The sequence below is a fragment of the Pan paniscus genome, chromosome 1 (genome assembly GCF_029289425.2).
Source record: "Pan paniscus chromosome 1, NHGRI_mPanPan1-v2.0_pri, whole genome shotgun sequence".
Classification (NCBI taxonomy): Eukaryota; Metazoa; Chordata; class Mammalia; order Primates; family Hominidae; genus Pan; species Pan paniscus.
This window is the reverse complement of record NC_073249.2, coordinates 113,370,507-113,385,281: the sequence shown is the minus strand read 5'-3', so window position 1 is coordinate 113,385,281 and position 14,775 is coordinate 113,370,507. Positions and strand designations below refer to the sequence as shown.

General features: G+C 45.1%; 1 protein-coding gene and 1 non-coding gene across 2 annotated transcripts in view; one reads left to right on the top strand and one right to left on the bottom strand.

The window, feature by feature from the left end:
* LOC134730803 (neuroblastoma breakpoint family member 12-like) overlaps positions 1-4,685 on the top strand; it is a 42,759-nt gene extending 38,074 nt beyond the window's left edge. The window contains exons 39-42 of the mRNA XM_063606285.1: positions 678-729; positions 1,327-1,499; positions 2,212-2,320; positions 2,928-4,685. Of these exons, the coding sequence (XP_063462355.1) occupies positions 678-729; positions 1,327-1,499; positions 2,212-2,320; positions 2,928-3,171 (578 nt within the window). The 3' untranslated portion in view covers positions 3,172-4,685. The remainder of the gene's footprint in view (positions 1-677; positions 730-1,326; positions 1,500-2,211; positions 2,321-2,927) is intronic.
* Positions 4,686-6,780: 2,095 nt separating this feature from the next.
* Positions 6,781-6,854, bottom strand: TRNAN-GUU (transfer RNA asparagine (anticodon GUU)). The gene has a single exon. It is a non-coding gene; the product is annotated as a tRNA-Asn (tRNA).
* Positions 6,855-14,775: the final 7,921 nt, after the last annotated feature.

Genomic DNA, 14,775 nt, shown 5'->3' with positions numbered 1-14,775 from the left:
TCTGGTTAGGGTCATATTCCTACTGCAAGTGGCCCTTACTGAGCTGAGAGATGTCATTGCCACAGGGAGGACCTATAGGCACATGTAGGTTGAATGAAACTCTAGTTCCACTTGGAAGCCCAGACAAGGGATGGGTCAGTGAGCAAGGCTCTCTTCCTAGTCTCAGGCCATGCCTGTGGCGCCCTAATCCTACTCTCAAGATGTTGGATCTGGGCAGATGTGACGAATTCACACAACTCTGATTTTGTCTCAATTTTGTAGATCTTGTAGATTTCATCCTTCACTCTAATTTCAGCATCTAAAATCCTCGCTACCATGAACAATCTGAGTATTTGATGAGACAGGGCTGAATAGTGCAGTTTTTCTCCTAGCAACCATTTGGGGGCATTTGCTTTAAATTCATTGGAAAAATATGGCATAACCATTTGCACAAACTTGGGACAAATGATATTGGGATAACGATCTACCAGAATAGGGAATTTTACCCACAGTTTCTGGGAGAAAAACCAAGGAATCTCTATCGTGATCAGCCTTCAGGCCTCCTGAAGAATATCTCTCACAGTGTCCTATTCTCATGCTGAGGAGCCTGAAGTCCCTGTGTGAGGATTAGACAGTGGATTGTTATGTGTGTAGGAGAACCAGCTTAATATGTCTGTCCATGTCTGAACTTATTGCAGAAATTGAAAAGTACCAAGAAGTGGAAGAAGACCAAGACCCATCATGCCCCAGGTAACTTTGAGCAATTATGGATGCTTCATTCTGTGTTGACACCTGGAGATGCCAGGTCCAGGGAAAACAAGAGTGTGTTCAATTTCATGTTTTCAACGAAGGTTGAATTACTCCTACTGACATTGCTGTTGGTTTTCATTGCAGTAGATGTTTAGGTTTCCATTTCTTCCTCCCCTTATCATTTACTAACTTACTGTAGGTTGACCATACCTCAAAGGCTGTATGGCAACTGCATGGAATCTTGAGCAAGTTTATGGAAAATTATTGAGCCCACTCTTTTCATGATCACTGTTCGCTGTGTGTCCCGAGGGCACTAACTCAGAGTGTCCTTTGACCCCTTCATCAGTGTGTCACCCGGCCAATTCGCTGAGCTCACTTTCTCCTCTCTCTCTCTCTCCCTCTCCCTGTCTTTCTCTTTCATTCTTTTCTACCTGGCCCTGGTCTATCCCAACATAAAGGCAATAATTCATTACCTCATTAATGGATCTGTCCTTTTTCTTTTTAAACAGTTCCTTACGTTAGCCATGAAATCTGGCTGGGGCTGTGTGGTTTCTGATTCCCCCCTGGCTTATTCTTTACTTTTTCCTCCTTTTCCAGGCTCAGCAGGGAGCTGCTGGATGAGAAAGGGCCTGAAGTCTTGCAGGACTCACTGGATAGATGTTATTCAACTCCTTCCAGTTGTCTTGAACAGCCTGACTCCTGCCAGGCCTATGGAAGTTCGTTTTATGCATTGGAGGAAAAACATGTTGGCTTTTCTCTTGACGTGGGAGGTGAGTACCTTTCTATGAAGGTGATAAGGATCCACTGAGTCTTCCATATAAAGATCATATTCCTGCTCCAAGTGGCCATTACTGAGCTGAGATGTCATTGCTGCAGTGAGGACCTATAGGCACATGTAGGTTGAATGAAACTCTAGTTCTACCTGGAAGCCCAGACATGGGATGGGTCAGTGAGCATGGCTCTCTTCCTAGTCTCAGGCCATACCTGTGGCACTCTGATTCTACTCTCATGACATTGGACCTGGGCAGATGTGACAAATTCAGAGAACTATGATTTTGACTCAAGGGTTTGTAGATTTCCTTTTTCACTCTAATTTCAGTGTCTAAAGTCCTCACAACCATGAACAATCTGAGTATTTGATGAGACAGGGCTAAATATTGCAGTTTTTCTCCTAGAAATCATTTGAGGGTATTTGCTTTAAATTGATTGGAAAAATATGGCATAACTGTTTGCACAAACTTGGGACAAATGATATTGGGATAACGATCTACTAGAATAGGGACATTTTACCCACAGTTTCTGGGAGAAAAACTGAGGAATTTCTATCATGACCAGCCTTCAGGCCTCCTGAAATATATCTCTCACAGTGTCCTATTCTTATGCTGAGGAGCCTGAGGTCCCTGTGTGAGGATTAGACAGTGGATTGTTATGTGTGTAGGGGAATCAGCTTAATGTGTCTGTCCATGTCTGAATGTATTGCAGAAATTGAAAAGAAGGGGAAGGGGAAGAAAAGAAGGGGAAGAAGATCCAAGAAGAAAAGAAGAAGGGGAAGAAAAGAAGGGGAAGAAGATCAAAACCCACCATGCCCCAGGTAACTTTCAGCAATTGTGGATGCTTAATTCTGTGTTAACACCTGGAGGCAACAGATTCAGGAAAACCAGAGTGTGTTTGATGTCACGTTTTCAACGAAGGCTGAATTACTCCTACTGTCATTGCTGTTGGTTTTCATTGCAGTAGATGTTTAGGTTTCCATTTCTTCCTCCCCTTATCACTTACTAACGTACCATAGGTTGACCATACTTCAAAAGCTGTACTCTCATGGCCACTGCATCGAATTTTGAGCATATTTTATGGAAAACTATTGAGCTCACTCTTTTCATGATCACAGTTTGCTGTGTGTCATGAGGGCACTAACTCAGAGTGTCCTTTTACTCCCTTACCAGTATGTCACCTGGCCAATTCACTAGCTCACTTTCTCTCTGTCTCTGTCTCTCTCTCTCTCTGTCTTTCTCTTTCATTGTTTTCTACCTGGCCCTTTTCTATCCCAACATAAAGGCAATAAATTTTTTTTTCACCTCATTAATGGATCTATCCTTTTTCTTTTCTAACCACTTCCTTATGTTACTTCTGAAATCTAGTGGGGCTCTGTGGTGTCAGATTTTCCCTGGCTGCTTCTTTAGTTTTGTCTCCTTTTCCAGGCTCAACAGCGTGCTGATGGAAGTGGAAGAGCCTGAAGTCTTACAGGACTCACTGGATAGATGTTATTCGACTCCGTCAATGTACTTTGAACTACCTGACTCATTCCAGCACTACAGAAGTGTGTTTTACTCATTTGAGGAACAGCACATCAGCTTCACCCTTTACGTGGACAATAGGTTTTTTACTTTGACGGTGACAAGTCTCCACCTGGTGTTCCAGATGGAAGTCATATTCCCACAATAAACAGCCCTTATTAAGCCGAGAGTTGTCATTCCTGCAGGCAGGACCTATAGGCACGTGAAGATTTGAATGAAAGTAGAGTTCCATTTGGAAGCCCAGACATAGGATGGGTCAGTGGGCATGGCTCTATTCCTATTCTCAAACCATGCCAGTGGCAACCTGTGCTCAGTCTGAAGACAATGGACCCATGTTAGGTGTGACACATTCACATAACTGTGCAGCACATGCCGGGAGTGATCAGTCAGACATTTTAATTTGAACCACGTATCTCTGGGTAGCTACAAAATTCCTCAGGGATTTCATTTTGCAGGCATGTCTCTGAGCTTCTATACCTGCTCAATGTCAGTGTCATCTTTGTGTTTAGCTCATCCAAAATTGTTACCCTGGTTTCAATGAACCTAACCTCATTCTTTGTGTCTTCAGTGTTGGCTTGTTTTAGCTGATCCATCTGTAACACAGGAGGGATCCTTGGCTGAGGATTGTATTTCAGAACCACCAACTGCTCTTTACAATTGTTAACCCACTAGGCTCCTTTGGTTAGAGAAGCCACAGTCCTTCAGCCTCCAATTGGTGTCAGTACTTAGGAAGACCACAGCTAGATGGACAAACAGCATTGGAAGGCCTTAGCCCTGCTCCTCTCAATTCCATCCTGTAGAGAACAGGAGGCAGGAGCCGCTGGCAGGAGACAGCATGTCACCCAGGACTCTGCCGGTGCAGAATATGAACAATGCCATGTTCTTGCAGAAAACGCTTAGCCTGAGTTTCATAGGAGGTAATCACCAGACAACTGCAGAATGTAGAACACTCAGCAGGACAACTGACCTGTCTCCTTCACATAGTCCATATCACCACAAATCACACAACAAAAAGGAGAAGAGATATTTTGGGTTCGAAAAAAGTAAACAGATAATGTAGCTGCATTTCTTTAGTTATTTTGAACCCCAAATATTTCCTCATCTTTTTGTTGTTGTCATGGATGGTGGTGACATGGACTTGTTTATAGAGGACAGGTCAGCTGTCTGGCTCAATGATCTACATTCTGAAGTTGTCTGAAAATGTCTTCATGATTAAATTCCGCCTAAACGTTTTGCCGGGAACACTGCAGAGACAATGCTGTGAGTTCTCAACCTCAGCCCATCTGCGGGCAGAGAAGGTCTAGTTTGTCCATCACCATTATGATATCAGGACTGGTTACTTGGTTAAGGAGGGGTCTAGGAGATCTGTCCCTTTTAGAGACACCTTACTTATAATGAAGTACTTGGGAAAGCGGTTTTCAAGAGTATAAATATCCTGTATTCTAATGATCATCCTCTAAACATTTTATCATTTATTAATCCTCCCTGTGTCTATTATTATATTCATATCTCTACACTGCAAATTTTGGGTCTCAATTTTTACTGTGCCTTTGTTTTTACTAGTGTCTGCTGTTGCAAAAGGAAGAAAACATTCTCTGCCTGAGTTTTAATTTTTGTCCAAAGTTAATTTTAATCTATACAATTAAAACCTTTTGCCTATCACTCTGGACTTTTGGATTGTTTTTTACATTCAGTGTAAAATAAAACATTTCATTTCCATGTTTATTTTCTAATCTCTTCCACATTGTAGGCTATGTTTACCATACGTAGCAGAATGTATTTACATTTCTTGGTTCTAGTCATTTGTATTCTTCGTGAGTGTGATTGTGATTGTGTGTGTGTGTGTGTGTCTGTGTCTGTCTGTGCATTTGGCATTTAGGAAGGGTTGTATAGCTCATGTTAAATATTGCACTAAAAATGTTTTTGATGGTTTTCCACCCTTTGAACTAGACACACTTCTAATATTTGGTTTATAGTTTTAAATTATAACTTTCAGCATCAAATATTTCCATACAACTGTCAATTACATGATGTGTTTTCTTTTTCCTACCTCCTTTACCTGCCACTTCTCATAATACTATTTGAACCTAAACATATACCGGTGACATTCTGTGATTATCTTCTTGCCCCTACCTTGGTTTTGGTTTTTGGTGCAGTTCAACGCTCTTGGTGTCTTTGTTTGGGACACCAAGAGCCTGGAACTGCAGGGCACCAGCTGGTAAGAATTAGGCTTTTTTGGCCGGGCGCGGTGGCTTATGCCTGTAATCCCAGCACTTTGCGAGGCCAAGGCGGGCGGATCACGAGGTCAGGAAATCGAGACCATCCTGGCTAACACGGTAAAACCCCATCTCTACTAAAAATAAAAAAAATTAGCTGGGCATGGTGGCGGGCGCCTGTAGTCCCAGCTACTCGGGAGGCTGAGGCAGGAGAATGGCCTGAACCCAGGAGACGGAGCTTGCAGTGAGCCGAGATCGCGCCACTGCACTCCAGCCTGGGCGACAGAGAGAGACTCCGTCTCAAAAAAAAAAAAAAGAATTAGGCTTTTTTTTTTTCCCTAAGGGTTAACAACAAACCAGCCCTTTGGAAAAACTTGCTTCACCACTGTTATCAACCAACGGCCTGATGCTTTCCCTCAGTTTTGTGATTTTGACAAAACAAGCAAGCAGCATTCCCTCCTGATAAGAGACCACCGACCTAGGAATGATTCTGGCCAGACTAGAGAAGATGCACAGTGAGGGTTTTCATGTCCTCTGCTTCAGCTTTTGATGTCAGAGGGCCACAAACTCCACTCTCAGATAATTGCTAATGCCACCATTTTATGAACATGGGCCCCATGGAGAGGCACGAAGCTCAATTGCACTTCTGCACATTTTTCCTCCTATAAATATTGCTATTGGAATATTATTTGGTACGGCTCCCGTGAAAGATACATTTGCAGAATGTACTCAAATTAGAAGCATCATGTAAACCCTATAATGCAGCAATAGTGCATCAACTTCCCTACACTATAGAAATATCTGTGGTGTAGACATTTCCACAATGACCAAAGGTATGTGTACAAGAAAGGTGGCTGCAGCATTCTTTGTAATCCTAAAACAATGAAACCTACCTCATCTCAAAAACTTTATTTTATTTATTTTTTTTTGAGATGGAGTCTCGCTCTGTTGCCCAGGCGGGAGTGTAGCGGTGCAGCCTCCACTGCAGCCTCCACCTCCCAGGTTCAAATGATTCTCCTGCCTCAGAATCCCAAGTACCTGGGATTACAGGCACATGCCACCATGCCTGGCTAACAAAAACATTTTGAAAAGGGTTAAATAAATCATGCACAAAGTGAGGAAAAATACTCTTTTCAAAAATGATGGAGAGGATCACTATGATGATGAATGATTCCACTGGTCACATTATTGATAGAGCAATCAGTAAATCCAGGCACATCCTCGGGATATTACTGACCTCCTATTATTAAAATATGAAAAAATGGAGGCATGTAAATTACTCGTTTAAGCGTATAATGGACTGAATTAGAATTTTTTCACACCAGAAGTGGGTTCCTAGGTCTCTGTTTCAGGATTCCTGAGTTACACACGTATAAACCCAGGATTTCAGGAGATACCCGGTTAAGAATCCGGTCGGGGAGGTGGGCTGGCCCTTGACATGGATAAGTCACAAATTAGTGGCTTAGGACTCCAGGAAGATAAAATCTTCCCCATTTATCTAGTGATTGACAATGCATGAATACTTTAAAAGCTCGAACAAGCGTCCCTGGGTGGGCTCGAACCACCAACCTTTCGGTTAACAGCCGAACGCGCTAACCAATTGCGCCACAGAGACAGGTACTGTCAGTTCTACTGGGCGCTATAGGAAGGGCGCACGCACGAAACTTCCTCCGTCCCTTGCATCCTCAGGGCCCGCCCGGCAGGACGACTGAGCAAGGCCTTGGAAGACCGGAGAGATTGGAGCGGTAAGTCGCGCTGGTCACGTTGGACACCTGCACGTTGGGAGATTCTGGGGCCAGAAGGATAGCTGAATGGCCTTCGCCCGCCCTGCCCCTCGCCTGCTTCAGAAACCCCCGGAAACGCCCCGGTTGAGACCCCGGCCCGAGCCGCCTGGGGGCCCTAGGGAGGCTGAACGCCCGGTGGCTCCCGGGATGGCTCTTCCCGTTCTTTGCGCCGCCTTCACCCAGTGAGGGAGCCTGTGCCCTCCCTGCCCAGTCGCTTTTGGGGCCGCTGCGGAGCTTCCGCTGCCATCTTCAGATCCTGTGTTCCGCACGGGGGCTCCACCAGGGCAGGGATCGTGGTGAGGGTGGCTCGTGGGTCCCCCTCGCGGGGAGCAGGGTCTGGCACTCACCAGGCCGCAGGACTAGGACTTGTCGAATGAATCCATCCTTTTAGCTTTTAGTCCTTTGAAGAGCCTTGAGAATGGAAATCATGAGAGATTTTTCCATGGGGAAGTTCCTTTTACAAAGCATTTATTTATGTTGACTTCTTGGCACCCCGCGGGGCGGCAACGGGCAGGGCCTCCAGTGCACCTTTTGCGCGGTGGAGCCGCGGGGGCTCAGCTGGGCGGTGGTCGGGTCCTGAAGCTGGAGGGCGGGAGCAGGGGAGGGGAAAAGCAAAAGCGGGGAAAGAAGCCGGGGAGCGGTGGACCAGACGTCCAGACCTCCTGAAAGGCTGGCGGGGAGGCACAGGCGGGATCTTCCGGAGGTGAGAATTTTTTTTTTATTATAGCAGAATGGGGAGGAATTGAGGGGAAAATGGAGATAGAACCTGAAAGAGCCCCAAACGCCAGAACCTGTAGCTCCCCAAGAATAAGATCTTCCAGAAGAACTAGACCCAAAACTAGCCGTTGGGGAACACCGAAGTCCTTGGAGGAGCAACATCCGCATGACCCTCTGTGTTCCTTTAGGCAAAAGGACTTGCTTCCATTGTTTGTTCAATTGTTTGTGTTTGTTAAATAAATAAAACGATTTTCATGTATCTTTGAAATTACTTTGGCGCTACTATTTTATGATTACAAATAATGTGGCAGTGGTCATTCTTGTACACTTCTCATTGGCCATTTGTGTATTTCTATAGGGTAGAGGCCTGGAGAGCAGTTGCTCCAGCATAGGGATTACACAGTTTTTGTTTGTTTATTTATTTATTTATTTATTTATTTTTGAGACAGAGTCTCGCTCTGTCACCCAGGCTGGAGTGCAGTGGCGCCATCTCAGCTCTCACTGCAACCTCCACCTCCCGAGTTCAAGCGAATCTCCTGCTTCAGCCTCCCAAGTAGCTGAGATTACAGGTCCGTGCGAGCCACCACATCGGGCTAATTTTTGTATTTTTAGTAGAGACGGGGTTTCACCGTTTTGGCCAGGCCGGTCTCAAACTCCTGACCTCAAGTGATCTGCCTGCCTTGGCCTCTCAAAGTGCTGGGATTACAGGCATGAGCCACCGCACCCAGCGATTACATGTTTTTTTTTTTTTATATATCATTCTATTTTCTTTCCTTATTTGGCTTATTAGCTGTAACTCTTTCTTTTGTTATGTCAGTGATGGCTTTAGGGTCCCTAGAATACATCTTTATCCGTCTGCCATCAAGTGATATTATACCTCCCCTTCTGGCCTTTATGCTAGTGTTGTCAGGGAATTTGATTTTGGACATGTTATAAACCCCAACATCCAAGTACGTACATAGCGATTTTCAGTCGTCTCCGTTTCTTTGTGTAGGTTCAGATTTCTGTTTGCTATCCTTATCCTTAGGCCTGGAGGACTCCTTTAATATTTCTTGTAGTGTGGCTCGGTGAATTCTGTCATTTTTTTGTATGTCTTTAAATGTCCTGATTTCAGTCACATTTTTTGAAAGATATTTCAATTTGGCATAGAATTCTAGAATAACTTTTTTTCTCTCAGTACTTTAGGATGTTGCCACTTTGACGCTTTGTCATGGATATATCTTTCCTGTCTTTGTAAACTTGGCATAAAGTGGGTTTCCTGTACTTGTTATATGATTTTTGGATTGTGTATTCAAATTAAAAGTATTAAATTAAAATTAAAATGGCCTGGGCGAGGTGGCTCTCACCTGTAATCCCAGCACTTTGGGAAGGGGAGGCAGAGGATCGCTTGAGACCCAGAGTTGGAGACCACCCTGGGCAAGATAGCAAGACCCTGTGTGTGTGTGTGTGTGTGTATGTGTCTGTATATATATACACATAAATATGTATATATATTATATGTATGTATGTATATATAAGTCCTACAGTCACCTTAAGTTCCACCAACAGTGCGCTTAAAGTAAAATGTGCCCAACCTGAGGCTCAAACCTACCTGCTGGCACACAATTTGTGTTTGTGAGACAATCTCAACAGCATTTGCTTTTTCTAGCATAGTGGTTTTCCTGTTTTCCTCACATGTGAAAGTCTTCAGTGCAAAACCTGTCAGAATTCATTTCCTTTGCTAAAATGTTTTAAAATAACTCTTACTTCAAGTAAGTGCATTAAAAATAAACTTCTCAGTTGCATCCCTGGAATCCATGGAAAGTCCAGGAGAGACAATCAAGTGCTACAGGATCAAGCCCAAACAGAACAGGACTAGGCATGGCTTCCTCACTAGGAGCCAGGCCAAAGTCATCTCCTTTGGTCTCCAATGGAGGCCAGAACTCGGTTCACCTGCAACGGGAGGACCTGGCCCAGAAGAGGTGGCCTTCATCTTCATGGTGCCTTCAGACAGGAAATCTAGGATTTCTTTTCTTCTCTTTGATCTACTTCCAACTCTCCCTTTCTATTTATTTATTTATTTATTTATTTATTTATTTATTTATTTATTTGAGACACAGTCTTGCTGTGTTGCCCAGGCTAGAGTGCAGCGGGGCAGTCTCAGCTCACTGCAACCTCCGCCTCCTGGGTTCTAGAGATTCTCCTGCCTCAGCCTCCTGAGTAGCTGGGATTACAGGCGCCCGTCACCGCGCCCGGCTACTTGTTGTATTTTTAGTAGAGACAGGGTTTCACCATCTTGGCCAGGCTGGTCTCGAACTCGTGACCTCGTGATCCACCCACCTCGGCCTCCCAAAGTGCTGGGATTACAGGCGTAAGCCACCACATCTGGCCCTCCCTTCCTATTTCTTCAAGACCTTTTTCGGATCCCTCCTGCGCAGGACCTAAACGGGTGGTGCCCTTACCCACTGGTCCCTCCCTGCCTGGTGTCTTCGGAGCCCTAGCTCACCCGGAACGTTACTGCCCGCCGGTGACAGCGAGAGGACCAAAGAGGGCAGCGGGTGCGGTGGGAACCACAGAGTCACCGCGCACCTGCGCCTCGCGGGCTCCTCGCAAATTGAATAAACGCCCCGTGAAGCTTCTCTTCAAGTCACAGGGAAGGGGAAGGTGGCTGCCGACCCGGCGGGAGAAGCCGGCCCTGCCCTTGGTCCTTGAAGACAGGTTTGGCCAGGCTGATTTTGACTGGTAGGCCCAAAGAAAAGCCTCAAGGGCAGAACAAACTCCGACAGGCTCCGAGATTAAGGCTTTCAAACGTCTGATCGTTTTCAGCTTGGTCAGTAAAATCGATCCCGCCTTTATCAGGAGATTCCTTTGCCAAAGTTCAGAGACCTGGGGTTCCTGCTGCTTGCCACACAGAAAACCAATCACTGAGACGGTTATTACCAAGGAAGAGGCTTTAATAGGGTGCTGCAGCGGAGGAGATGAGAACTCAGTCTCAAATCCATCTCCCTGACCAACCAAAACTAGAGGCTTAGATGGCAGGGAAAAAATGTGACAATGTGTAAGAAAACAGGAACTAGACCAGGCGCGGTGGCTCACGCCTGTAATCCCAGCACTTTGGGAGGCCGAGGCGGGCGGATCACGAGGTCAGGAGATCGAGACCATCCTGGCTAACACGGTGAAACCCCGTCTCTACTAGAAATACGAAAAGAAATTAGCCGGGCGTGGTGGCGGGCGCCTGTAGTCCCAGCTACTCGGGAGGCTGAGGCAGGAGAATGGCGTGAACCCGGGAGGCGGAGCTTGCAGTGAGCCAAGATAGCGCCACTGCACTCCAGCCTGGGAGGCAGAGGGAGACTCTGTCTCAAAAAGAAAAAAAAAAAAAAAAAGAAAAGAAAGACCACACAGATAGGCTCTTACTAAAAAGGAACTTAAGGTTAAGTTCTTTTTTAGGTGTGTGAGGTTGAGTGTTTTGACTTTTGGAGAAGCACAAAATCATCATCAGTTGCAGGTCTGGGGGAAAGCAGTGCATCATGTCGGCAGGAGCGTTACCTTTTGGGCCCCGCTCCTGCACGTGCACCAGCTTTCTCACCCCTTTTCCAGACCTCAGTCACTTGTCTCACCTGCCAAATGTGTACCATTTCCCGAAGTGCCCCTGAGTGCAAAAGACTATAAAACCCAGGGAGGAGAGGAGAAGTTTGAAAACTACCTCATGTCTTCCTCTGTTGAAAGCTGCAGTATTTTTGCGTTTGGGCAGCCTTTATTTAGAGAAGGCCCTAAGACTTTTCTTAGTTCAGTGAAGGGATTTTGTAAAGATAAATCCCAATTTACAGAAATGACTGTTCATTTTGACCAGAAGTCCTTTCTTGTGTCTAATTTAAGTTCTATCTGATGTAAGACTTGTTAGTGAAATGGTTACTGAGGCTGGTGGAAGAATTGAAGAACAGCATTTCTTCTGCAGCTCTTGAATGCAGGGGTGTGGCTTTTAGAAGGTCTTTGGCTACAGAAACAAACCTCTTCTGTTTTCTTTCTCTCCCCATTAAGCCAGAATGTTTCCTTTCTCATTGCTCTTCCTACCTTTCTTCCAACCCCCAATAAAAGAGTTTGGGCAAAAGAACTAGAAACTAAACTCCCAAGTCTCCAGTTTGCCATCCATGGTGGGAGTTCCATGGCTAGGCAGGGGCTGCCAATTTACTGCAGAGACAGCTGGCTACATATATGAGGATTCCTTGCGGTAAGCCAAAGTCCTTGGGCCCTGCATTTACTATATGGTTTTTAAAAGTGAGTGATTCAGAGCACTGCCTTTGACGGTGAACAGAGCTGGACTCCAGTCCTACCCCCATCTCTTAACCAGTTGTGGGAGTTTAAGCCAGTTTCTTAGAAGCGTTGTGCCTCGGTCCCGTTATCTGTTAAATGGAAATAGTCATGCTTACCTTATATGTTTGTTGAGATAATTAGATACAGTGCCCAGCACAGTGCTCAACACATTTTGGCTGCTATTAGCTATTGTTATGGGCACTCAGAATGGAGCACCCTCTTCCCACTCCTTTCTCTATCTGGGACAATTCAAGATGGGGCATGGGGAATGTTAGTAGCAAGAAGTAACCCCAGTGAGCTATTTTAGGGCTAGCCCTAGAGACTGGGATTCCTAGTTGGATTTTGCTTAGAAACAACATACAATGTTCTGAAACTATGATGAAATGAAAAGTGCAGGCCAGGCATGGTGGCTTATGCCTGTAATCCCAGCACTTTGGGAGGCCAAGGCGGGTAGATCACCTCAGGTCAGGAGTTCAAGACCAGCCTGACCAACTTGGTGAAACCCCGTCTCTACTAAAAATACAAAAATTAGCCAGGCATGGTGTTTTGTGCCTGTAGTCCCAGCTACTCGGGGGGCTGAGACAGAAGAATCACTTGAACCCAGGAGGCAGAGGTTGCAGTGAGCCAAGATCACACCACTGCACTCCAGCCTGGGCAACAGAGCAAGACTCCGTCTCAAAAAAAAAAAAATAAAGAAAGGAAACTTCATTCAGCTAGAGTCTATTGGACTTGGATTCTGAGCAGTTCTGCCCCTCACTGACTGTGTGATCCTGGGAAGTCTTGATGTCACCTGATGTCTCCCCATCACTGTCCCCATTGTGTCTTTGTTTCTTCCAATTGGTTTATGGTGGTTCTTTTTAACTTTCCCAGGAGAGGACTCCCTTTACCTGGAGAACAATAATGACAAAGTCTTGTAGGAGATTTTATAGGGGACAAAGAGCCTATCTGGCTTAAATGAAGAGAATGAAGTAGGAAACAGTCAAGAGAAACCTTTTTGTTTGATTGAGAAGTTTTGACCCTCCCAGAAAGTATATAGTGTTAACTGACCAACAATGAGCATCATTCCTGAATGAGGGTTGTCCTTGGCCCACTGATTCCACCTATAGTGTAGTTCCAGTGGTTGTGTAGGAATTCATGCAACAATCTATGGCAAACTGAATTACTTCTCAGAAAATTTTCTTTAGGACTTAGTATGTTGGCTTCATGCCAAGGGGAATGGCGGTATTGGGAAAACTGCAGATGTTCTGGAAGCAGAGCACTGGAGTTCAAATCTTGACTACTCCTCTTACAGGCAAATTACTAAATTTCTTTTAGCCTCTGTTTCCTTCTCTGCACGACAGCAATGATAGTACTTACTTCACAAGATTACTGTGAGCACCAAGTGGAATCATTTCTGCTGGAGAGAAGGAAACACTTCAGTTTTTAGAAGTCTAACTTATTTGGGTGGATGGGTAAAGGAAATGGCAATTTCATTTCCTCTGGGCCCTTTGGCCAATCAATGGACTGAACTTTATCCTTGGGGAACAGCTGTGGCTTTTTCATAAATTCAAACATCAGTCTAATTTTCCCAAGGTTCCTCCAGGTTTACTCTAAAGGGAGCCCCTTCTTTGAATTGTTGTTGGTCTGAAGAGGGACCAGCAGCTGCTTGCCTGCAAAAATGTATTGCAGCCTCTGTGGGCATTCCCTGGACACTGCACACACTGCTATCCCCAAGCAGTCACAAACTAGGATGCTTTGACAATGAGAGTTTGAATATTTTATGTATCTTGTTTTCCAATTATACTTAAAAACTCAATAAGCTGAGTAGTGGGAAGCTGAATTACTAGACTGGCAAAGGAATGAACAGAAAAACCTAAAAAATTTAAAAAGAGGATTAAGAAAACTGTCCTTGCTCAGTTTGGGAGCCTGGCTTACTTTTCTTAGTACTCTGCTGTTCCTGATACTGTTCAAGCTGGGGCACTGAAGATCTGGAACCATGTAGCTTGGATTTTCTTCAGACCAAAATACCTCGATGCTCATTTTTTTTTTCTTTTTTTTTTTTTTTTTGAGACAGAGTCTCACTCTGATGCCCAGGCTGGAGTGCAGTGGTGCGATCTCAGTTCACTGTAGCCTCTGCCTCCCAGGTTCAAGTGATTCTCGTGCCTCAGCTTCCCAAGTAGCTGGGATTACAGGCACCTGTCACCACATCCGGCTAATTTTTGTATTTTTAGTAGACAGATGGAGTTTTGCCATGTTGGCCAGGCTAGTTTTGAGCTCCTGACCTCAGGTGATCTGCCTGCTTTGGCCTGCCAAAGTGCTGGGATTACAGGCGTTGAGCCACCATGCCCGGCCTTGATGCTCATTTTGAACTATCAACTTACCTTCGATGCCTTTGTAGACTCATCCAACTACTTCTCAATAAATGGTCCAGGATTAATGGGTATTCATGTTCAGTGTAGGGCAGCTAATTCCAGAAATGTAAGCCAAATTAGCAAACTCTCCTAAAAAGGACATCCTATCTTCTGCTGAGCTGTCTTCCCAAGCTAGCCCACGTGTCTGAATTTGGGCATGAAAGAAGAGGAGCAGATGGGCTGGGGTCTGCCATGCAGGGCAAACTGGAGGGTTTTCTTGGCATATCTGTTCTTCAAATCTAGACTTTAGAATATGTGAGAAACAGTGACATTCTCACATTGGTCCCAAGCCATGGAGGAAATCCTGCCCCATTGAGAAGTGGAGACATTTCAGCCCTTGCATATCTCATCAGCA